The 25,200-nt window shown below is 31.2% G+C and overlaps 1 protein-coding gene across 1 annotated transcript in view; it reads left to right on the forward strand.

The window, feature by feature from the left end:
* Nucleotides 1-6,714: 6,714 nt before the first annotated feature.
* LOC148277489 (neuroligin-1-like) overlaps nucleotides 6,715-25,200 on the forward strand; it is a 93,481-nt gene continuing 74,995 nt past the window's right edge. Inside the window, exons 1-2 of the mRNA XM_088232827.1 lie at nucleotides 6,715-6,870; nucleotides 16,241-16,430. Of these exons, the coding sequence (XP_088088953.1) occupies nucleotides 6,759-6,870; nucleotides 16,241-16,430 (302 nt within the window). The 5' untranslated portion in view covers nucleotides 6,715-6,758. The remainder of the gene's footprint in view (nucleotides 6,871-16,240; nucleotides 16,431-25,200) is intronic.

The following is a 25,200-nucleotide window of genomic DNA, read 5'->3' on the forward strand; positions in this document are numbered from 1 at the left end:
GTTACCTTGGTATTATGATTTAAAAAAAATGTACTGTACTAATTTCCCAGAGTAATAATCCACCACCGGTTAATAGTCACCCATACGGACAAAAAAAATCTACGATTATAGACCACGAAGTTAGTTACAGTTTACAGCAATACAACGGGCCGTAGGTACGAGAATTTCAAAAGCAAACTGAAACCATCCGTTACACGTTTGTCGTTAAACTGGAAACCAAACCAAAACTTTAGAACGCTTTAGTTCTATGCAATAGAGCCAATGGGTTTCTATTTAATCGTGGGTGAATTATTATTCTGAGACTGAATCTATGTAAAGATAATATACCGCCTTCAAGAAGGATTCATACGTATGTACAAAAAATGACAGGTAGGTAGGAACTTCAGTATTCTGTCATTTTTGGTGATATATGGAAAAGTACAAACGAGTTATTTTATTTGAATTTGAGCAAAATAATTCTGGAATGGTTATTAAAATGTACCGAGATGAAACCAAATGGAATCTCTTTCAAGGAACGCAGAACCCACCCTCACTGGAGTCACATAATTCAATATCAGATTACATATTTACGTCGGTAGGTACACGAAGTAAGGGATTAATAGCATAATACAAGGAAGATTTCATTATAATGAACCATTAAAATTAACGTTCGTCATTATTTAAAATGATTAAACCTTACTTGAAAATTGAATAAAACAATGGAGCCTGAATTAATCACATATGAAATTTATCCGATCCCCATTATCGTTAATAATGGTCGTACATTAATAATGCTAGCAACCCTCAAACTTCCACCCGTTATTTGTTGGTGAACTTTTACAAGTATGTCACTTAATATCCGACGAAAACTTGTATAATCGCTGGCTTGTATGGGCGGGCACGCCATCAACTCTGAACCGTCAACACAGTTCAGAGGTCTAGAACAGTTTTTTCCTCCTTAAACGTGCGGTTTTCTTACATAACTACCCTTCTTGTTTGTTTGGGAAGGTGCGTCTTTACCTACTTGTGCGCTTCTCGAAGATCATTGGATTTAAATCCTCTCCTTAGAGTGAAGTCTAAAATATTGGCCTTTTCGAAGGAAATTTGAACCTTAATTTGTTTCACTAAGCTTGAACAAAGCTTAAACCTACATATTTTGAAAGAGCCTATAATTTATACAGTCGTTGTAAAATTATTTATAGGTTCTTGAATAATTACAAAGTAAATGTGATTTGAATATTAAAGGACTTGTCAATGAAATTACATAGACGAGGATCAGAATAAACCCACATAAGATAAATGAAATACCAAATAATTGAATACTATATAATATGAAAGGTACGATGAAATACTGTACCATAATGTACCTAAATGTATTATAATTATATATTTTTTTATTTTTTTTTACAATAAACATAGTAATAAAACAAAGTAAATATAAAAAATAAAGCACAATTACATATCAATGAAATACATATTCATAGAAAAATAGTAAACAAAAAATCCCACAACGGCATGGCCTGTTCGTGGGTATACAAGAAAATGTTAATGAATTTTTGCTCTTATAATAAATAATGGACAGTTATAATATTTTCGTATGACATAAGAAAGAAAAAATAAAATATCTTGTAAAAGATAATATGGTATTTTTTTATAGTACTTAAAAAAAGAAATGAAAAATATTTTTAAAAAACACAAAATTTTTATTTATTTATTTATTTTTTACTTTTATTAACAAAATTGATTCATAATCATTACCTTTCCGCTCCTAATGGTGCATGGGGCATTGCATTGGTAGACCAATTGAAGCGTATCCTAATCATTTTTGTTACAAGAAGGTGAGATGATCAGTCTTACGCTTCAGGTACCAGTCCTGGGACCCTTTTAAATAAATATTTCATGTAAACCATGTTTGGATCTTCATGTAACAAAAATAATCAAGATACGCTTCAATTGGTGTACCAGTGCAATGCCTCATGCACCATTAGGTGCGGAAAGGTAATGATGAATGAATTTTAAAAATAAAAGTAAAAATGAAATAATATTAAGAATACATTAAGGTACATTATGGTACAATATTTAATTGTACCTTTCAGGGTAGAAGAAGTAAGTAGAAGCTAGGTGGAAGTAAAATGGATTGTCTCACTCGTCCATACCAATATTGAATCTACTGCTCCACAAGTGTATGGCCTATGTTAGGTTTTTGTTATTTTCATTGTGTGTTTTGTAATATAAGTAATATAGATGTACATTGTACCTTGTTTTTAAAACTGTCTAAATATTTGTTAATTATCTTCGTTTTTTTAAGTAAGTCTTCTTTGTTTATTCTCAAATGTAATTTAAAAAAAGTATATTGTTAAGTGTCCTCGGCACGGAAAACCCCGGTAAGATCACTTTATTTTTATTATTAATTATAGTTTGGAAGCAAAAAATATGAATAAATAAATAAATATTTTCAAAAGTTACACATATTTTTTTAAGAAATAGATACTTATTTTATATTGACATCGATTCTGCCATAACATTTTTTTGGTAATTAAAAAACTAAATATTTCAATGTTTCCGATTCACCAAAATATTTCGATTAAGGAGTAACTTTTTTTAGTCACAAATACCCGTGCCGAAAATTGGTAAAATGAGAAATAAGTTGTGGTAGAGCAGGGTTCGAACCAGCCGATCCGCATTCTGCGTCACCACCCACGGCACCACAATCCGTCTCAATTTATATAATATTTATTTCAGTAAAGTTATTAAAATATTATTATAGTATTAATTGTCAAACAAAGATATGCAAAATAAATAATTCAAATAAATCGGATATAACATATGTTTTGATACATTTTTTATATATCAAATCTTCAGAAAGATAAATCATATGCCTTTTGTCAAGAACACTAGAATATAATGTTATCTCATCTTCATCTTTCCCTTTCCGCATCTAATGATACATAGGACACTGCATTGCTTCACCAATCGTAGTATTTCTTGATCATTTTCGATAAATAAAGGTAAGATGATCAGTCTAACGCTTCAGGTAGCAGTTTAGAGACTATGAAATATTCTAGTGAAAAAACACAATTTTAAGTAAATATTTAATAAATCCATCAACCATGTCAGGAATCGAACCCGAGACTTCATATATGGTAAACGCGCTGACCAACGAATCAATGACTCAACGAGCTCGAAATAATGTTAACAATGAGTTTATTTATAAAATAATAAAAACGCGAGTCAATTATTAAATACGCACGAGGAATTACATTTTTTTTTTTTATCATTTAACACAATCGACGGATTATTGTTATATTTTTATTTTAAAAGAACATATTTTTAATATAAAACTACGTAAACAAGATAATGTTGTTATAAAATTGAGTGGTTAGCAAGTTTTAAGCTTATCTATGAAGTTTTTGCTAGTCAAAAATTCTAAAAAGTTTCGGATTACATTAAAATATTATAAAATTGTCGTTGAAAAGTTGAAATGGAAATTTTTTCCAGGAAATAATCTATATTTCATATTTCACGCAATCTGTATTTCGATATGTTTTTTTCCCATTAGGGTGGAGAGTTCACCATTTGGCTTGTTCATAATCAAACGTAGAATGTAAACGGTTTAATTTTTTAGTTCGAAACAAAACAAAGTTTGAAATATACGAGGCACTAACAGCTCGAGTTCACAACAATGGCATTGAAATAGGAAAATAAAACATTTTGTGACAAAGTGTTCACAATATTTCCTTCATAAAGCAAAGAGTGTAAACTCGAACAGTTTTAGAAAATAAATCGAGCTTTTCTTAAAGCAAACTCTTAGAAATAAACCATTTTCCAAATCCTCAAAATTATACATTTTTCAGAAATCAACTTTAAAAGACATTTTTGAATTTATTTGTTTATTTTAAATTTGAAATAGTCATCTCTTTATGATCGTGCCACGAACTACATGAAAGATAAACGCTCGAATAATACGTCACTGGTTCTTAGATTTTACAATGTGCAATGTGTGTGTAATGTGCTATATCTTATTAATAATGCCGATACTCTGAACTCCAATACAAAATTAATACAACCACTCACCTTACTCTGGAATTTTCCAAACCTTAGTAGCAAGTTCCTTTCGCGGCAGTCTATATTGGATGTTGGATAAATAAGGCACCTGATCTTGATTAAGTAATGCACGCGACAAGACGGTGGGTTTAAAACCCCACTTAAACAATTAACTTGAAGAATAAACAAATACTGCACGGTGCAAGGATCTATAATTACTTATTGTAAAAACTTGAATATCTTTAAATGGCTGAGCGTATACTAAATTATATGCACTCGCGTTGACAGTTCGTACCTCGTTACCGAAGAAAGAAATGATAGTTACCCACATGGTGAGATTGTAACATTTTTAATAGAGTTGAGTAGGTAATTTTTAATTGACAACTAATCTACCTTTATTTAGTTGAGACATTTTTTAAATTTAATTCTTGGAGGAAAATTATGTTTTAAGTAGTAATAAGCAAATTATATTTTGTACTTAATACGGTATTATTCGCTCGATGTCGACAAAAATTATCGTGCGAGAATTGGCAGCTATTTGGCTTATTTATTTGGGATCTCCAGTGAAGTGAGGCAAGGCTGCGTCCTCGCCCCGTTTTTATTCATAACATTTTATCGACAAATTTTATCGTATGCAAATTAATGGCACCTGACCGAAGCATGAAGTTAACTCCTAAAGTGTTGCGACTTAAAGTACACATAAGATGCGTTTTTTTCTAAAAAATCTATTGATGCGGAAATTGTTGACAAACTGCAGGAAAACTTCAGTTATCTGGATCGTAATATTAAACCAAAAAGACCTAAATAATGTCTAACAAATCCTGTCTTGACCTTGATCAGACTCTATAGTAATGGGCGAAGGATTGAGCTTGACAGAAGAGATGGGCATTTCGTTTTTTTTTTATAAGATTAGCAGTAACAGTTACCGTTTTACAAATTAAGCTTGTAAAGGCGTTAAAAATCATTTAAGTGCAGTGTGCGACCTATCCCCCCATAAATGTTGAAAAACAATGGTTTAGTGAAATGCGGGTTATTTGCTCCTAGGTTTTTTAAGTTCTCAATTAAAGTATATAAAGTTTTTTATTTTGGCTTCTCATTTATTTTATCGCTTGAAACTTTTCGTTAAGAATAAAAAAAAACAAAAAAAAAATTACAGAACGTTTTTTCCGTTGCTCAATTTTTGGTGATTAAAAAACAGAAAATTACTCATTTTCTAAAACGTTTTAGAATTGTTTAATTTTTTATTTAACCCGTTTTAAAGGAACTTTATTTTATGGAAAAACATTGTTTTATTTTTTATTTTTAAAGAAATAACCCGCCAAGCCTTTATTTTGAGGCTTGTCAGTGGGTGAGGTAAAGAGGATATGGAAGAAGTTAATGAAAAATACACCACAATACCCAAACCAATTGAGAAAAAAATATTTCTTTGATTTTTTCTTGCAACTGGCGGGAAAAGAACCCGCGACTATTTTATTTGATTTATTTTAAAATATTTTTTAGCTTAAAACTTTTATTAAATGCAAAAAAATTTTATATTTCACCGAATGCCATTTCATTTATATGCTAATTTTTTAATAAAAAAAAAAAATTCAATTTTCATATTTTTGCTAAAACTAAAATCCCACCAAGCCACTTTCAGTAGATTTCATGCGTATATGTGTGAACACTTCTGCCTTGGGAGATAATAATACGATTTGGTAGGTATTGTGGATAAAGATTTGAAGTTTGAGTTTGAAGGGCGGAGCGCGGTACAGAGTGTGGCGGGCGTTGAATTTTTTGCGCGAGGCAAAATGTTTTTTTTAATCTACATTATTTAGTTTTTTTTTTTTAAACTATTAAATTTATTTAAGTGGACTGTTTTAGGTGTTTTAGGAGGGTAACTGTTTTAAAACAGCAGTTGCATATTTTTTTACCACCTCTACTAGACAACATTAAATAATTGGGAGATCACATAACTGAGGATGTTAGCATGCACAAAAAACCCACCTAGGATTTGCTGAAGAAACTTTTGATACGATGCACGCTATTTTGAGCTCTAGTACAGTATATACTCGGTCAAAACAAAATGCGGGTTATTTAACTTAAGTATAATTCCAGTACTCCTATATGTGTACAAATCTTGGAACCTTACCAAAACTCAAAACACTATACTTCTGAGTTTTGAGAGTAAGTACTTGAAGAGAAAGAAAGTTATAAAGAGGTTCAATTTTATAATTAACATTGAAGTCCAAGAACAGATGCAGAAACAGAACTGCAGAAACTGCTCTTAGAACAAGAGTTTTGATGGTGCGGCAGTAGACCTGGCCAGGACACATGCTGCGGATGCCTCAGGAGAGCCTTAACCCAAGTTGCCTATTATCGTTCCACACCTACGGACTTCCGCGGTCCTAAAAAGTCATCCATGACGATTTTTCGACTTTGGTCAGCAGAGAAAGCGAAAGTGCTGGCTAACGATAGGGTCTCCTGGAGGCGACTGGTGATGTCTACATGTTTCACTTAGGAGCAAACGTAGAAAAAGAAAATAAGAAAACGAAATTACAAAATTAAATTTGTTGCAACAAATTTAGAAATAATCTTCCTTATCTTGTAACTATTTATAAAGTTAAATGTGTAGTCTTTTCAGTTTTACAAATATTTATATATGAAAGTCTACAAACATGAAATTGAAACTAAAAACATTTGTTTTTGTCCAGATGGGCAGGTGAGGAGAGGGCAGGAGGCGTGAGGATGGCGGCATGGCGGGCGCGCTGTGCTGGCTGCTGTGGCCGCTGGTGCTGGTGCCTCTGTTGCTGCCGCGCGCCGCTGCAGGACCCCGCTACAGCTCGCGCATCGTGGACACGCAGTCAGGTCAGTACATGCAGGGCGGGAGGGCAGGGCGCCGTCTACAGCGGGCTGTAGTTGGAACTACAGTCTACCTGGAACGTTGGAACTTGCACAAAACGGGAAGGTAGAAAAAGGCTGGAGGCGTGAGGATGATAAATACGAATATGGGTATATAATAACGCCTAGGCATAGTTACAGAATAAGGAATGGTTTAGTCAAGATTCTTACTCATAAACCTCGCATAAAGTTATACTCGATGTAGAGCTAGAATAGCGATCATAGTGGTAGTAAAGTACTGGAATAAGTCTGCGATCTGTCATATGTCACAATTTTCAGTAGTAAAATGTATTGTTTAATATTTATCATGAATTTAAACAATCAACAACATTCTATCTTTTTAGAGATTTTAAAGTGAAATATCGTTTATACACGTAAAAATAAAATCAAATTTTCAAAACATTCAGATATTTTTTATTTAGCAGATGTTTTGGTAATGACCCTTTTTATATTTTGCAGTATTAATAATTAAATATATTTATTATGTTCATCGTTTCCTTTCCGCACCGAATGGTGCATAAGGCACTGCACTGGTACCTCGATCATTTTTTTCATTTTTTTTTACATGAAAGTAAGATTATAGGTAAGGAAAGAAGGACTATGAAATATTCTAGTGTTAAAATACATTTTTAAATAAATATTTCATGTCAACCATGTCAGTAATCGAACCAGAGACTCTTTGCATGGTTTGCGAATGCGTTGACCACTACACCACGAGGCCGACAACTTATATTACATAGTTAAATAAAAATAAATACACCCAATTGTCTAATTATTTATGAATGGCATGTTTCGGTATCTAACGTATCATTTTTATGACCAATGTCAATTTGTGCGTGGTGTAATATTTATGAATTAGCTTTTGCAATTATTAACATTGAATATTCTCTTTGAAAAGTTTCATGACACCCCAAAATATTGTTTATTTGAAGTTTATAAATAAATTTGTATCGTTATACATTTTGATCGACTTGGATTTATTTATTTATCAATATACACAGCACTTAGTGCCTTTTACTTTACAAAAATGATGTATTGTGTAGAATTAAACTCAATACAGTAGGTAGAAGGGGGAAAAAAAACACAAAAAGTTTATATTTACATATTATATCACAATGGTTTTATTCAATGAATACGCTAAAATATTGTGTAAAAAAAAAAAAAAAAATCATTAAAAGGAATAAAAAAATTTAAAAAAACATTAAAAGGAATATGAAAATTAAAAAGTACGAAATATGTTTTTTCATTTTTTAAAAAGCTATTTAAAAAATGACAGGTAGGTAAATCTTTAATCACAATTACATTGAAAAAAAAATACAGTATTTCGAAATCTAAGCTAAGGAAAAAAATGATTTTTTTTTAAAGTTTAAAATAAGAATCCGATAAACATAATATATGTTCACTAAAATATACAAAAACTAGATAAAAAGTAAAGAGAAAGCAATTAAAATTTTTAAAAAATGTTAAAGGTCCATAACTATAGCTTGAAAAATGTAAGTTACAGTTCACCATCTTTACTATAATTAAAAAGAGTTGATTTATATAAACTATACTTTATGTTAAATATATCAGCCACGTCAAAATAGTTATTGCCGAGTACATGAAGTCGATTCAGAATAACATTGTACGAGTATATCGTTCGCGAATTGTTGCAACTAAACGGAGGTACTTGACGAGTCATTCTTCCTGGTACCTTAAAGTTAATGAGCGCTAATAGATTTGAGCAGTCCCATGTAAAGTTAACAATCTTAAATAAATTCAATAAATCTATAATTTTTCTTCTCTTGGTTAGTTTTAACAAGTTCAAAGTATTTAATAAGAAATCATAGTTAATAAATTCACATCTGATTCCGAATTTTAAATTTTTCGTCAGTTACGCTTTGTTTAGTTTTTTTGTTTTGGTACTCATAATGAATAACGTATTAATGTTTGTAACAACACATACACACGCAATTTGTTCATATATGTACACAAAGTTTTGCGTTGTCAAAAAATAAACGAAGGAATAAGGAAAATCTAATATCTAAAATCTTTTTTAAAAATAAAATTTGCAAAAATCATTTTCTCAACGAAGCAATTAATTTCATCGTAAAGTTACACACATATTTTGGGTTCACACAGGTATGGTAGGCCTGAGGGCATTGAGCAAAACATTTCACTAAATAAGCTAACAAATTTACTGACATACTAAATTGTAAACAGTAATCATGTCACGTTAACCTTTTGAGTTAACATAACCTCATCTAAAATTGGATTAAATTCTGCGTTCAATTAAAATTTTGTTGGAAACAGTATTGCAATTAACATTTTGGAATATATTACATCAAATTTGATTGAAATAACATACGAATTCAATACGTTTTATGAACATTTCCAAAAAGTTTTAAATTAACGCGTAATCTTTTTATTTTTATCTTTATGATTGTCTAATGTCTAATAAACGTAAAAAGACACGATTAAAAAAAAAAGGCTCATTCCTTCAATCCTTCAAAGTAACTTTTTTATTACAATTTTAGACAAGGAATCAAAAAAACAAAAAGACAGAGTTAAATTATTTGTCATTTTTATAAAAAAACAACCTTTAATCTTGAATAGCCTTTTTGTTTCGCTTTGTTTATTGCGCTTGTTTTTGTGTCTATATAAAACTGGAATACAGAAGGAAATAAAATGTTGAAGTTCTTTAAATAATATTAAAACGGAATATTTCTTCAACAATGTTTGAGTATGTCCAAATACTTGCAGACTAGCTGGATTTCCTCCCTAGGAAGTAATTCATATTTAAATTTATTGCAACAAAGGGAACACATTTTTTAGAAGTAAATATGGAAGTCTAGGCATTTACAGGGCTTAAAACTTGTCATCGGATGGTTTAAGTGGCCATTTTACACACTGAGTAAATGCCCTGTAAATGCCTAGACTTCCATATTCCCTTCTCAAAAAGGTTTTCCCTCTCTGTTGTAATATTTCTTACAAATTTTAATAAAATCAATTTAAAATATATGGAATATTATTTTTTATAAGCGTTTTCAAAGGTCAAAGGGGATTTTCGTAGTTGTAATTACTTATTTTATAATATTGTTAATAAATAATACTAATAAGCCTGGCATTTTTTATAATTAACGTAATGTGTAGCGAAAAATAGGGAAATGTTAGGTTTTTTAAAAACATTTTTAAAGTAGTAAAGGTCTTTGAAATACTGTCCAGAAAATATTTTTTTTGCAAAATAGTGAATGTTGGAGTGTCTGTAAAATGGCCACTTAAACCAGCCATTGACAGGTCATAAGCCCTGTAAACGTCTGGGCTTCTATATTCCCTTCTTTATGGTATTTTCCATCCCTGTTGTAATTTGTTAATCTTAATGACTCCCGAGGGGGTAAAATCCAGTCTTTTGTCTACAAACATTTGGAAAAACTCAAATATTGTAATAAAACCAACTGGTCCAAGAAGAAGTTTAAAAATCGGGTAATTTTTTTCAGGCGTTTCCTAGTATGTGAAATAATTCAGTCAAATGAATCTCTTCACAGCAATAAAAGTTTCAGCTCTTTAACTTCCCTAAAATCAACAAATGGAAGAATTGAAGAAATATGGATGTTCAAACATAGGCAAAATGGTGAATGTTACAAAATGTGTAAAGTGGCCACTTAAACCAGCCATTGACAGATCATAAGCCTTGTAAATGCCTAGACTTCCATATTTCCTTCTTTAAGGTATTCTATTCTCTATCCCTGTTGTAATTTGTTAATTATTAGTAGCATAAAAAATATGATGAAATTTTTAATTTTTAATTAATTCAAAAACGGGGATTCCATTAGCCACGCCCTAATGCGTCACGATTTATGTTTATTTGTTCCTGCCATTTAAATTTGTCTAGAACATTGTCACAAATCTTGACGTCACAACTGTCAAGGCCAAACATGTTGCATTTTTCTAGCGACGTCTTTTAAAGTTCCTTTTTAAATTTAGGTATGAAAACCTTTCTCCACTAAATCCATAATTATTTTGAAAATACAATCACTTATTCTAAATCCATTTCATATATTTTTATCGGTAATCATAGTTTGTGATATTTCCCTATTAATTACATGTGAAAATTGAGTTACATCGAATTAAAAGTTTTAAAAACGTTTTTGACGAATCTAATAAAATAGTATAAAGTTGGGCGATCTTAAGTTTGAAATTATTGGCACCCAGGAGCTTTTGAAAAATAAATTAATACATCCCCTTCTCCAAAGGGTGTGGCATTTAAAGACCGCGACTGATTTTGACAGAGATGATAAAATAATAAAAAATATGATAAGGAAAACGTATGCCAAATTGTAAGGGGAAATCTTGTGAGAAAAAGGAAAATTCACGGTAGGAGGCGGGTGTCGACCATATTTCACATCCCTCGAGGCGGGAGTAGAGTTTATCCAAGCTAGATGTGCTAAAGAACATAAATCTCTTCATTATTTGAAGGGATGCCACATATATCAAACCCTTATTTTTTGACTTCATTCGTTAGTTTCGCAAAGAACGTGGACACATTAAATTGATATTTTCAAAACACCGCCGAAAAATTATTACAACGTTACATACTGGTAGCTTTTCTCCGGATCGTATGTAGAATTTAACATAAGTTTGGATCGCGGACTTGGAAATGCTATACGAATTGTCACAAAAACGTTATTAAGTGGCAATATGACCCTGAAAATTTATTACAACGTTACATACTGGTAGCTTTTTTCCTGACTGACGTAAGTATATACTTTTATTTCTATTGCTTTATAGTCAAATTAAAGAGATAATTTATATGCCAATATTTGCAGTTGATTGTAAATTATTTTAAGTTTGAAATGAGTCAACGTGGTGAATCAAAATAAAGATTTAAAAATCGTAATCGGGAAATTAGTTTATAAAAAAAAAAACAATTCTTTAAAATAATAATTTTATTTACAAATCAAGTTATTCTAAAACTTATGAGAATGTGTTGTGGGATAGCAATTTGATAAATAGGTATTTGAATATAATTTTGATTGGTTATTTTGTTGTATCGTGTTGTGAAGTGATGTATCGAGGAGCTATCTGGCGCATATCGCATTTATGGACATGGTATGGACAGAATTACATTCCTGTGGCATAGTGTGTATAGAGCAATGTATTTCTGCAAATCCATATGCGTCAGATTCTTTCCAACAGACCATTCTCCGACACGACCCAACAGTGTCTTAATTTTTTAACTTAACCGTAATTTATTTATTTTTTTTGTAAATTTTAACGTACACAAATTCATCGTGTAAATGAAATTTATTAATTTCACTATTGTGAAGCAGGTAGATCAAGTATCATATGCCTTTATTATTTAAAGCTAATTGTTTAGATATTTAACTGTAATAAACAATAATAAATAAACATTTAATACGCAGTTCTTTTCGTTAAAATAAATTCACACCCAGTTCTCGATAGTAAAGAGTTTGACGGTAAAAGATTGATCAATATTTAAACGATATTAGAAACACGAATTTCCTCTGCGGAAAAAACATATTTGTGAAAAGAGCAAAAATATTTTTGAGACAAATGTAAAAATAAACAGTGGTTGTGACGACCAAAATCGATAAATAGAAATAATAACAGTCTCGTAATACGGGGCTAAGTAAAATGAACATAAAAGTGGACGTTTGATAGTAAAAACGCGGTCGTGGTTCCTCGTAGTGCTAGAGGTCCGAAGTTCGAAGTTTGTCTTCGCTCTACAGCACTTGACCATAGTTTTTTCAAGAATAGTTATTTTCGATTAGTTAAAAATCGCATTGTTATTTACAACTTTAATATTTCGTTTTTAAGATTCCTCATTTTTTTAGAAAACTCCTAAATCAGTATATTTATACAAATGAGAGTATTATAAGCAAACTTAGAAATATATCTCCTCATAATCATCATTCCATGTCCGCTCCCTTGCTGCTAGTTCGAGCATATGGTAATAGCAATGAGTTATCATGCATCTCTTTCAGCTGGCAGCTTCTGTGCGTTCTGCCAAGTCAGATTCACGTCCCGTAGTTCTGACATTAACTGCCGACGAACACTCAGCAGCGGACGTCCATGACGTTGAGAACCTGATGCCTCGTAAAATAGGAAAGCGTGTTTAAGGCTCTTGGGAGGAATCCGCAGGACATGGCTGGACCTTTATGCAGGATTATATTGAGATGAAGACCATTAGGATTATAAAAAAGAACGGTGAAAGGACGCAAACTTGACGAACTCTGGTGGTAACCTCAAACCAATCTGTGACAACATCGTTAATTCTGATCCGGAATTCGCCACTAGAGTTAAGGTCTTTAATAAGTTTGGTTAGTTTTATAGGCATCCCATGTGCTTCTAGTATTTTCCAGAGAGTAGGTCTATGCGGACTATAAAATGCTTTTTCGTAATCTACGAAGCACAAAAACAATGAACTATGAAGTTTTTTGTTCTCGATACTTACTCGCAAATAAAACTTCTGAAAATGGGAATCGAGTGAAGATAAGTCCGTTTCGTATTGTGATGGTTGACGTATTTGCCTACAATTTTTGATGTTTCGGGTTCGATCTCTGTTAGTAGGATGTAAAAAAATAGTTTAAAAGGTGGTTTTACTCTGCAATATTTTATTGTCGCAGGACTGGAACACAAGCATTTGACTGATCATCTTATTTTCCATGTAATAATATTGGTAATGATGCAATTAGGGTACCGATGCAGTGCCCTATGAACCACTGGGAACAGATATGGAAAGAACGATAAAATTTATTGGATATGGTCACTACAAACCGTGGAAAAATAAAAAAATAAATATGGAAGAATGTTTATCTTAAGGAGAAAATGACAATGATATGAGTATTTTATCATTCATCTATAGTAAACATACTTTCCAGAATTTGTGTATCTGGGAAGTGTGTTTACTAGGGGTGGAAAGACAGAGAAAGATATTGAAAGGAGGGTGAGTGCCGGAAACAGGGTAAATATGAACCGGTGCACTGAAATCTAATTTGGAAATCAAATCGCAGGAGGCAAAACTAGTTGTTCACAATGGAGTTCCAGTGCCAATTCTAATGTATGGAAGCAAAATATAGAATTGGAAAAATAACGATGAAAGGTTAAATGCTGTCAAAATGCGAATTATCAGGCGAACGTGTGGTAAAACGATGTATGATACGTGCACAAATGTCGATATCCGTGAACTGTGTAAGGCAGAGATATGCATTATTGATGGAATCAAGAACAAGTTTGGACATGAAGAGCGAATGAACAGCAAAAAAAAACAGCTAAAAAAATCTACGATGAGAATGTTGACGAGTGCAGAAAACAAGGGAGACCGAGAAAGCCATGGTACGATCAAGTCCATCAAATACTTGAAGATGGACATCGAGAAGATGTATGAATGTAGAGGAAGCGAGGTCTTTATGCAAAGACAGAGTGACATGGCATTCTATCCTCTCTGCCTACCCCTACGGAGAAACGGCCTGATAGTTTGTTGTTGTTGTTGTCTGTAAAATTAAAATAATGAATTTTAAATGCACGATGATGTTTTGAAAATACCATTTTTTTAAAGTTGTTGTCTGTTTAATCATTATAACCATGCATTTTAATTTAAACAATAAATTTTACGGCTTTCCTTGAAAGAAAGTTAACGGAAATAAAACATTTCTACATATTTCTACAATGTATATTTACATAACACGTATTATACATGCACAGAAATATCAATAATAAATAATAAAGTTTATGAGATATCTCTACATGAGAGAGTGCGGGTATTATCCTTGGCTCTACCCGACCAAGTTTCTCCAGGGTATGCTTGGCTACAACAGTTTAGAGACTAGAAAGAATGTATTTGACTACACATTTTTATCAATTTATTGTTGCGCGGTATGATTGATAATTCTGATATTACGATGAGCATTGGTATGTTTGTTCCTGATAATTACCTAAGACAGCGTCAGCATAGATTGTTTCATATTCCGATATTCAGGACCAACCTGCCTGTTGGAAGGGCTACCGCTATGCTGAACAACATCGCTCAGGATATTGATCTGTTCCATGTATCCGAAGAGGTTTCCCGGAGCAGGATTCTCCTACTACTTTGACACGAGTCTCTTCCGTGTATTTTTTTTTCCTTTTTATAACATATACGTATTGAATATATGTTTGTAATGGAAATGTTATATTTTAAATAAATGAATTGAATAATAACAATCATTAATTTTTCAACTTTTCTTTCAATAAGGCCCTTAATCTTCCAGGCTAGCTGTTACAATTTCTTTCTTTTCATCACTTAACCGCAGTTAATTTGTAGTTAATTTTACTAGGGTGTCTCCTTAGAAGAACGTTTATGGGAGCTCCAAGTTTTATGTTCGGATGTTTGAGTAAATTACGGCAATCATGCACCATGATCTTCTTAATCCTCAGCACTCATCATTGAACTCCCACCGTAAAGTTTATTACGATTTTTTCCTCTCCGTTGTAAAAATAAAGAGAGCGATGATTATGAAATACACAGTATTTGTTTCACGATTTTTTGAACATTGAAAAAATCAATTCACTTAAGGATTCATAATAATGGGCCAAATGTATTTTTCATAACTTCCTTTCGAAACTACTTTCACTTGCTGACACGCCCCAAAATAGAGGCTCATTTGACGAAATGTTATTAAATATTTGTATAATACCACTTACCGACTTTTCTATGTCTACCGGTTTTGGGACGCACCGATCTCTTTGCTAGAACACCAATTGAACTTAAACACCAAACCTACTATACACCTTCACCTTTGTTAATATAAAAATACAAATATAAAACCAGCATGTCGATTTGAAACCACATGCTTTTAGTAGGCAACCATTATATGCATTATTATATAATTATTTTAGTTGCTGTAATTTTATTTTAAAAAACACTCAAATTTAAATTGAATATAAAAAATGTGATATTAAAATTTACAATGATCAATTAAGTTTTAAAAGATTTCCTGGGCCAGTTTTGCTATGGGAAGTTAAAAGTTCTTGTCAATTTTATCTAGAAAGCTAAATGAAATTTTTTGTATGAAAAATAGAATATGCTGATAATTTTATTTTCCAAACATGTTTTACTAAAAGCTTTAAATACTTTAAATTTTTATACGAATACACACTTTTCCGTACATAAACTTTAAATTCACTCTATACACAGTCAAAAATAACTCCCATTTGTTAACTTCCCATTGTAATCGGAGCCCTGGAGGGGTCTGGTTCACATGCTTTAAATAGAAGTTGAATGTTTTCCAGAGAAACAATGTGAAATATTCTGGTTTGTGTGTTGATATATAGAACTTTAATAAATATTTTTTTGCAGGGGCGATCCGTGGTATAATCCTGGAGCCTCACTCGCGGCACTTGGAGCCCGTGGAGGCTTTTCTAGGCGTGCCGTACGGGGCCGCGGGCCGCCTGCAGCCCCCTCGCGCGCCCCCGCCCTGGCACGGCACCCGCTTGGCCGACTCCTTCGGGCCTGTCTGTCCTCAACGGTACCCTGATGTCTCCAATAGGTGAGGATAACTGTACTTAACCTAATGAAACACAATATGCCAAGGCTACCAGCTTACTGAGAGCCACGTGGGGCAGCTTTTCTAGTTTGGCAAATAATTATTTTTCCTCGTTTGTGGGCGCAGCCAAGGAGACTTAAGTTCTCAGATATGGTGTATGGTATAGGATGGGCAAACTGTACCTAACCTAAAATCCCTTGCAGAGAAATAAATGAATTCTTAGATACTTGCATTGGACATGTTCTTTGGACATATTTCTGTCTGGAGAAAACTATTCTCCTAAGAAGAGTCAAAAGGACAAGGTCGCGTGGAAATCAACCGACAAGATGGAGCGGCCTAGTCACTGAATTATCAGAAACATCACTGACGAACACCTATAGAAAAGCACAAGACCATTCTAGATGGAGAGAGACTATGCACAGACGAGCCATGCCTGGAGTCAGGCGTAGTCACCATCCTCTGACATGAGGCAAATATTGAAGAGTGAGACTTGCATCTGCTGTCTAAACTGAACGGTTGTACGTCTGAGTTGCTGTTGTCCCTTCGACGGGAGGTGGAAACTCACAAAGCTAAAAAGTAGTCTAACTCAAGAGGCAAGACGGAGTTTTTATTGTTCTTTAGTTCCCGCTTTGTCTGCTCTGCTGATTTTACACAAAATTATACCTTCTGTTATTGTAAGGACAATTAGGGTTATTTGAGGGAATTTCGCGTGAGTTCGATAGGGTCAAGTGAGGATCTGTGTTAGGACTTTGCCAGTATTGTACGATAATCGTATCCCTCAACTGACAACTCGGCTGCAACAATTGTTTCATGTTAGTTTTCCACACACAAATAACAATATCTTTTCCCAGAATCTTAAATTATAACAACAACTTTTTTTCTGACATCGAAATATATTTTCTCACTTTACTACAACTATGAAAAAAATGCTAGAACCTTAATTAAAAAAAATAATTACTATTTTATCTAACTAGAGCCATTTAAAAAGGTTAAACATGATTTTTTTTTTGTATACTTTCATATAATTATTATATTTTATTTATTTTCTCTCGTTTGAAGGAAGGAAGGCTGATTTGAGGTTATTCCGTGTGCATCCACTGAAAGTATTTTTTAAAGACAGTCAACAAAAAAAAAAAAACATATTATGTTCTTTGTGAATTAAACGAAGTGGGTTTGCTTTTTCTTTTTTTTTGAGTTGTATTTACTTATATACAGAAAACTTTAATTGGCCTATAATTTTGGTTTATTACAATAAACAGTTTTTTTATTTGGCTATTGTTTCCTTTTAATAAATTAATTGAATAAAATAAAATAATTTAATGTACTATGTGCTATGGAATTATCAGATTTTTAAAAAGCAATTATAAATAAATAAGGGTCTATAAAACACTGTTGAGTAAAAAAAAAGATTGTTCTTATTAGTAGCATAATTTTTTTATTTTTATATTTATAATTTTAAATTCCCGCGAAAACGGTTCATCGCATTAGCCACAACCCTAATACGTCACGATTCAGTTATATTTGTTTGTTACCGTTTAAATTTAAATAAAACGTCGTAATAAATCTTAATATCACAATTTTCCAAGCCAAACATGTCGTGTTTTTGTGGATGCGTATTTAAACAATATTATTTTATAAATTTTAAACTTAAACATTTCTCCTCAATACCCACATTGATTTTGAAAATACGATTCATTTGTCTTAATCCATTTAACACATTTTTATCGGTCATTGTAGCTTGTGATTTTACTATTGTTTTTGTTTCGCTGATTGTTTGCCAATTTCGCTGTTTGTATTTAGGCTAATTTTCAAATGTTTCCTATAGGTAAAAGGGTTCTGTTTGATTTTTTATTTTGTTTTTATTACTAAGTTCCTCTTATTATCGAGGTGAAATCCGAGGAGTATAACCAAAAGCCCATTTGGAACTTACACTGTATTCCTTCACTGTCGCGCAGAAAAATTATAATAGAATAAACTGAATGTACTGATTATGTGAATTTGATCGATTACAAATTGACTAAACTACAGATAGGGGTACAATAAAAGCTTTTTAAGTTTCAATGATTTGTAATTTTTTTGATTTTATTTTTAATAAGCTACATATATAAGTTTAGCTAAACTAATTTAAAAAAATAAAACTATGATCAGTTTCGAGAAACGGGTTGGCGCTTTCATGAAATTTTTTTTATATGGGTCTCGATTACTCAGGACTTGTAAGGAAATTAAGAGATCTTTTATTGTCCGTACGGTAAAATCTAATCTTTAGGATAAAAATGTGGTAAAAAGTATCTTTGTAATATGTTCCTAAAACAAAATTATATGAATATTTTAATTTCATACAGAAAGGTAAATTTTACTTTATAACATGGGTGAGGAGAAGAGTACATGGAAATTTAGGCATTTACAGGGCTTACGATCTGCCATTTGCTGGTTTAAGAGACCACTCTATACACTGAGTAACATTCTAATGACAGTGGGTAAAGTGGTCACTAAATGGCTAGACTTTTATGTCTCCTTTTCAAAAATGTTGTATTTCTCTGTTAAAAGTTAATCGTAAGAACTTTCTAAAGAATCCACTCCATTGCTTGTCTACAAAAATTCAGTTAAACGCTAAATGTTTTTGAATATTACTTTGTAAAGATACCCCTTTGTAATACGGGCCCTGGAGCGTTTGCAGTCCTCCACCTCGGCGTCACCTAACTGGCCGACTCTCTGAGGCCCATATTTTTTCAGCTGTTCCTCGATATCTCGCATTAGGAGAGATTTTTTATCCACCCTAGAGGTTTGAATTTGAATTTTTGGTGAAAATGCATTTTTTGGGATTAAATAGTTGTATACTCTTAGGTATTAATTTTTTCAAGGTGATTCTAAACGAAAATATGAAATTTATTATTCATAGATGGCGCTTTTAATTTTTTTTATTGAAAAATGCCGTTTTTACGTTTATTTTTAATTGAAATTTTACAAAACTTGATTTGCGGAAACTTAACACCATATTGATTTACAATAACAATATAATTTCGGTCCTTTTCACAAAATGGTGTACAAAACAAAAAATAAGATAATTTATTTTTGGTTTTGTACATCATTTTGTAATTTTCGATAAAATTGTTGTAAATAACTTAAAAACATGGATGTAATAGATTGTGTTATCGTAAGAATGTGCCCTGAGGCTACAAAATGAATATAAATTGCATGAAAAAAATAACCCAACTTAATAACAATAAAAGAAATTAGGTGCACTTACGAATGTCAATCTGTCAAAATTTGAATGCTATTTTAAGCCAAATTATAAATTATAAATAGAAAAGATTTTCAGCAATTAGAAAACAAAAACCCAACATTATTATTTGATTTATTATAAAATAAAATATTAGAAAAATTACTTAGTTTACTAAGTAGAACTTATACTAGTAACATGACAGAGATTCGTCTCTTTAAGACTTAATATTTCATTTGTATGGGATAAATATAATGCAAGTTAAATTGAAATACTCGTAAGATCATTGTAAAGTGGCTGGTTTTTTTTCTTTGTCAAAAGAGTATAATCATGCAAATTTCTTTAAAAAATAAAACTTTTGCTACAATCTTATGTCTAAAATCAAAATTAGCTCGTTTCCAAAATACCCCGTAAAATTAAGATTAAATACACTTTGACTGAGTTTTCATCCCGCGATAAAAATGAAAAATTCAATGTAATCAAATTATTTTTACAACAAATTGAGTTGGGTCTCATTATAATTCTATCCATGCCAAAATATCTCATCAATCGCAGGGAAATGAAAGACTTATTTGAAAATTTCTCAAAACGTTTCGACGAAAAAATACCTAAAAAACGATCGAAAACGAAAATTCAACAATCATTGTTAAATGAGATGGCTTTTTATTGCGAATGGTAGATTATACCTTTGTTGTACCTGTAGTATATATTTAATACAACGTTTCTAAAGCTATTCACAATTTACTTTTAAAAAAAATATTTTGAAAAGCTTCGACTGATAAGTTATAAATATTTAAATGACTATTTTTATGTGATATTACGCCGTTTAATATAAGTTTTCAATAAAAAAGACGTTTTACTTGCTTAAAGCTTTTTAAGACAAATGTATTTACGAAATTATGAATCGTTGAAATAATAAGGAAGTTTAGTGGTTTTTTTATATTTTTTTATTTGTTTACAGACTGTTATACTAAGCCAAGATTTTTTTTGTTAATTTTTATATACCTATCGTATTATCAGCGCCATGATTTTTTAAAAGTTTTGTATTTCTGAAATAACTCCGCGTGTGACATCAGAGGTTCTTTTCCACATATTCTGGATCAGTTCTGCCCATTGGTCTATTGACAGCAAGCCAACCGGAAATCTTGCTAAACTCTTTTATAATTGGTTGATTCGTATGGACCAGTGCTGTCGTTCAATGGTGTTCGTTTTTATCAAAATATTTTTTAATATTTTTTTTGGCACATTTTCAGGAAAATTTGAAGTACAATTTAATGCTCCAATTTTTACCGCGCTCAAGTAAACATTTTTTGTATCCAATTTCCCGTAGGGCTAAAGTTCCTCATTGATTACGTGTTGTAACGGAATGATTCATTATGAATCAATAGTAAGTGTGCTTTTTGAAATAAGCTTGAATATAAAAAAGAACAAAGAATTTACAAAAAACAAATTCCCTTTAGAAAGGAGAGATTGATTAATTACAAAATAGAATAAAAACAATCCACTTGCAATAAATGTCACGACGTAATAATTTAATGAAATGGGATAGTATTATATGATGTCATCAATGTTCTGTATTTTGTTTTTGTTCAATTATTGGCTTTTAGTTATGGTTTTCCCGGTTCGACTTTTTATCTTTATTTTATTGCTGTAAAACAGCGTCTTTTCATTGGTTAATTATAAATGTATTTATTCAGAAATATAGACATAATACAACAATGAAATATATTTTATTTTAAAGACTTAAAATATATATTTATATTTACATAAACCATAACGTAAAAGAAAAAAAACATACTTGTGAACGTAAAGGGAAGTAACCTTAACAGGTTCCAGAAACCTGGATGAATAAAAAAAAAACATTATTACTAAATTATTTAAATCTAAAATATGAATTACAAAAAAAAAAAACAGTTTTATCAATAGGTGTTACATTAAAAAAGAATAACGTAAATAATGTTTTATCAGTTCTTTGAATATTTTGTATTTTTGACTGTACCTTTTATTTCCTTTGTTAATTTTACTATTCTTCTGTAAGTATAACGTACGTTACTAAACATATTTAGTAACATTATTTTACATATTTTTTGTACCCACTAAGTCTAGAGTTTTTTTGGTGGGTCAGAATTGCGTATTACATGTAAAATATATTTTTAAAATACCATTTAACATAATATTTACTATAGAGTACTAAGGACGTATTTTTTAGTATGATTTTTTTTACAATGGTTTTTGGGAGAATATTGAACAACTTTGGAATAACGCAATTAAATATTCACTCTCGAAAGACTTTTGTAATTCGGGAAAAGACCAAGAAATTCTAAGTTCTCAATCTAGTGTTTTGATTGTGGAAAACTCTTTTTTAATATTAAAGATCAATAAAATGATCAATTTCTAGGCACAAAGTTGTTTTACCGGCAGGACTACATAGATTTAAAAAATATATACCTAAGCCCATATGTTTCGCCTCACAGATTGCGTTATTTGGTACAATACCCCTTTACAGTCTCACCTGGAAATCATAAATTTTATCCATACTCTAATGGAAGGCGAGACCCCAAACACGCACTCCGTAAGATATAATCGATTCAATGAGCGAGATAGATAGTATATTATAACTTAATGTCTCGAAAAGTAATATACTTTTTGTTTCATAAATAATTTTAAACTAGTACTTAATCTGCCGCAGATTTCATCAAAATGAACATCCCAACTCTAAATTAAGAATGAAAAATTGATCTTAAATATTTAAGGTTATTGACAACATCCATAGAAAGAAAATTAGATTTATTTGATTCTATATTTGAATTTGAATAAAGGCAAAAATTTATGTGAGCTTGTATTTTGATTAAAAAATTTAATAAGTTATGTGTGGTGAAGAAACATTTTTTTTTAATTATTAAAATAAAGTCATGGCTTATTTTCACGTTTTCTGACTTAAATCAAAATTTACAAATAAACGTTCAATGAACTCAGATTAATTATTAAGTGCACTTGTGCACTAAATTTACATATAAAAATTGATTCATTATGAGTTCGTTAAAACGGAAGACATAAAATTATAAAAAAATTGTTTGATGACACGATTCCGCCTCGTCGCAGTTTCATTATAAAATAAGAAGTAAGTTAATCGATTCAGTATTTGAGGAATTTCCATTCTTTGATGATTAAATTTGTGATCAAAGGCTTGCGGATTAAGTTCAGGAAAAGCTAGTTAACTGATATACGGAAGCAAAAACACGTTGCTACTATTGAAATATTGTCAAAGTGAAAATGTTTGGAATTCGCTTATGTATGAAGTAACATAATTTCATAGCACACCTGTACTTTTATATAAGTGCGTAGGTAATTACTAATTTCTTTGAAGCGTTATTGGGTATATGCTTACAGGAAAGAAGTTGTTAGAATATAAGCTTTTGGGATACGAAATTAATATCCACAGCAACATACTGCATGTAGAGCATTTTCTTAAGTTAGTTATTTTCTTATATACCCATACTTTAATATTACTTGAACATGCTATAAGAAAGTTCATCGCTCCTAATTTTCAAGAATTTCTTGAATGTTTTAGCGGATGATATTACTTTTTCATAAGCGTACGTCTGAAACTTATGGAGGAATTCGGATTATAACCTAAGAACGCATATTTTGAAATGGGTTGTAGCTCTGTGGCTAGAATCGCGGATTCACGGATTAAAGATCTGAGGTTCGCACCCTGTTCTATCACAATTTGGTTACTATCAATTTTTTAATAAAGAAATATTTAAACTTTGTTGAAAATGGCCCCCAAAATTTAAACGTTCGGGTAAATCCTAAAAAGGTAAATGTTTTTTTTTTGTATTAAGAAAAACATTGATTGATTTGTGTGTAGAATGAAATTATTAATTTTAAATATATATTTTTTTATATTCAACATTATTAATTTTACATTAAAATCATTATAAAACATTAAGATTAACTAATTAAAATTACTCTTTCATCCTTTATTGTTAGTACATGATTATTTGGATGCATCGCGTCAAAGATTCATTGTCCCGTCTTCCGCACCTCTAAACTGACACGATTTTGATGTTTTTTTTTTTAAAGAGTACCAAAATAAAAAAAATATGCGTATTTTTCGTTTTTCAAAATTATTAGTTTTATTAACTTAATTAGATTAAAGACGACAGATAAAACTAGACGCTTTTTGGGTTTTTGGATGGTCCTAGCTCCCATAAGAAACATTTTATCAAAAGAGCAAAACAAAAAAGACACGCCATTGGTAAATATCAATTGAGTGTAAATAAAATCATTTCTTAAGGGTCATAATCCAAGGAGAAAATACGGAACTACGTTTGTATGACGAAAAGTAAAAAAACCTTTACTTCAAATGTAAAAAATATTTGTGTGAAGATAAGATTTTGGAATTTAAATGAAATATTAAAAAAAAAAAATGAAAATATGAAAAAAAATGCTCAAAAGTAATACGAATGCTGATGCCTGAGGATGCGGTGGTGGACCTAGCTTGAACACGTGCTACGTAATCTACGCATGCCTCAGGGGAACCCAAACCTAAGTTGCCTGTTCTTAAAACCCGTGGGCTCACACCGTCCTAGAATGCCGTCGATGACGATATTTCGACTTTATCTGGTGGAAATAAGGGGCGCTAGATTGACGTGGGGGAAGCGAGAGTGCCGGCTGGCGATAGGCTCTCCTGGAGGCAACTGGTGATGTCCTCATGCTCCAGTAAAAAGTGGACGGAAAAGAGAGAAAAAAACAAACAAAGCCAAATACTGTTTTTTTTTATTGGGATATTATTTTGTTTTAATCAAATGCATCGAATGTTATTATTTGCCTCATATTTTTACTTCAATTGATGCAGTTTGAAATAAACATTTTTTGATGCTTTTAAGTAGGTTTTTGAGAAAGGACGTGAACATTAATATTAATGAAAAAAAAAGCAATATTATCCATTTTGAATCTAGAAAAAAATGTCACAAAGTAGATGCTTACATAAATAATGAACGACAAACTGAAATTGAATATGTTAAATACTTAGGTCTAACAATAGACAGACAATTGACATGGACAAATTATATCAACAATTTAATTAGCAAAGTGGCGACTTTATCGAGTCTATTTTTTAAAATCAAAAACTTTGTTCCAATAAGAGAAAAAAAAAATGTATGAAGCCTATGTAAAAACTAAAATATGTTTTATGCAACTACTGTGGGGAACAGGAAATCAAAATGACATAAACAGACTACAAAGACAGCAAAATAAAATATTAAAGTTAGTGTATGATCTTCCCTATCTAACAGCAACTAAAGAACTTTTTGAACAAACTAAACAATTAAATGTAACTGAACTCTTTAAACTAGAATCTTAAAAATTTATTTATAAATTAACCACTGATGTGATTGCAGACGAAGAATTAAAACTTGAAAAAAACTGTAGTAAACATGAACACAATACGAATATCAGAAAAATATCATATGGAACCCTTTAAAACGAGAAAAGGACAATCGAGACTAATAAACCATGAACTGAAAATATATAATAAACCACCAGACA

The sequence above is a fragment of the Micrasema longulum genome, unplaced genomic scaffold (genome assembly GCF_059751315.1).
Source record: "Micrasema longulum isolate JH-2025_06_02 unplaced genomic scaffold, ASM5975131v1 h1tg001025l, whole genome shotgun sequence".
In the NCBI taxonomy this organism is placed as follows: Eukaryota; Metazoa; Arthropoda; class Insecta; order Trichoptera; family Brachycentridae; genus Micrasema; species Micrasema longulum.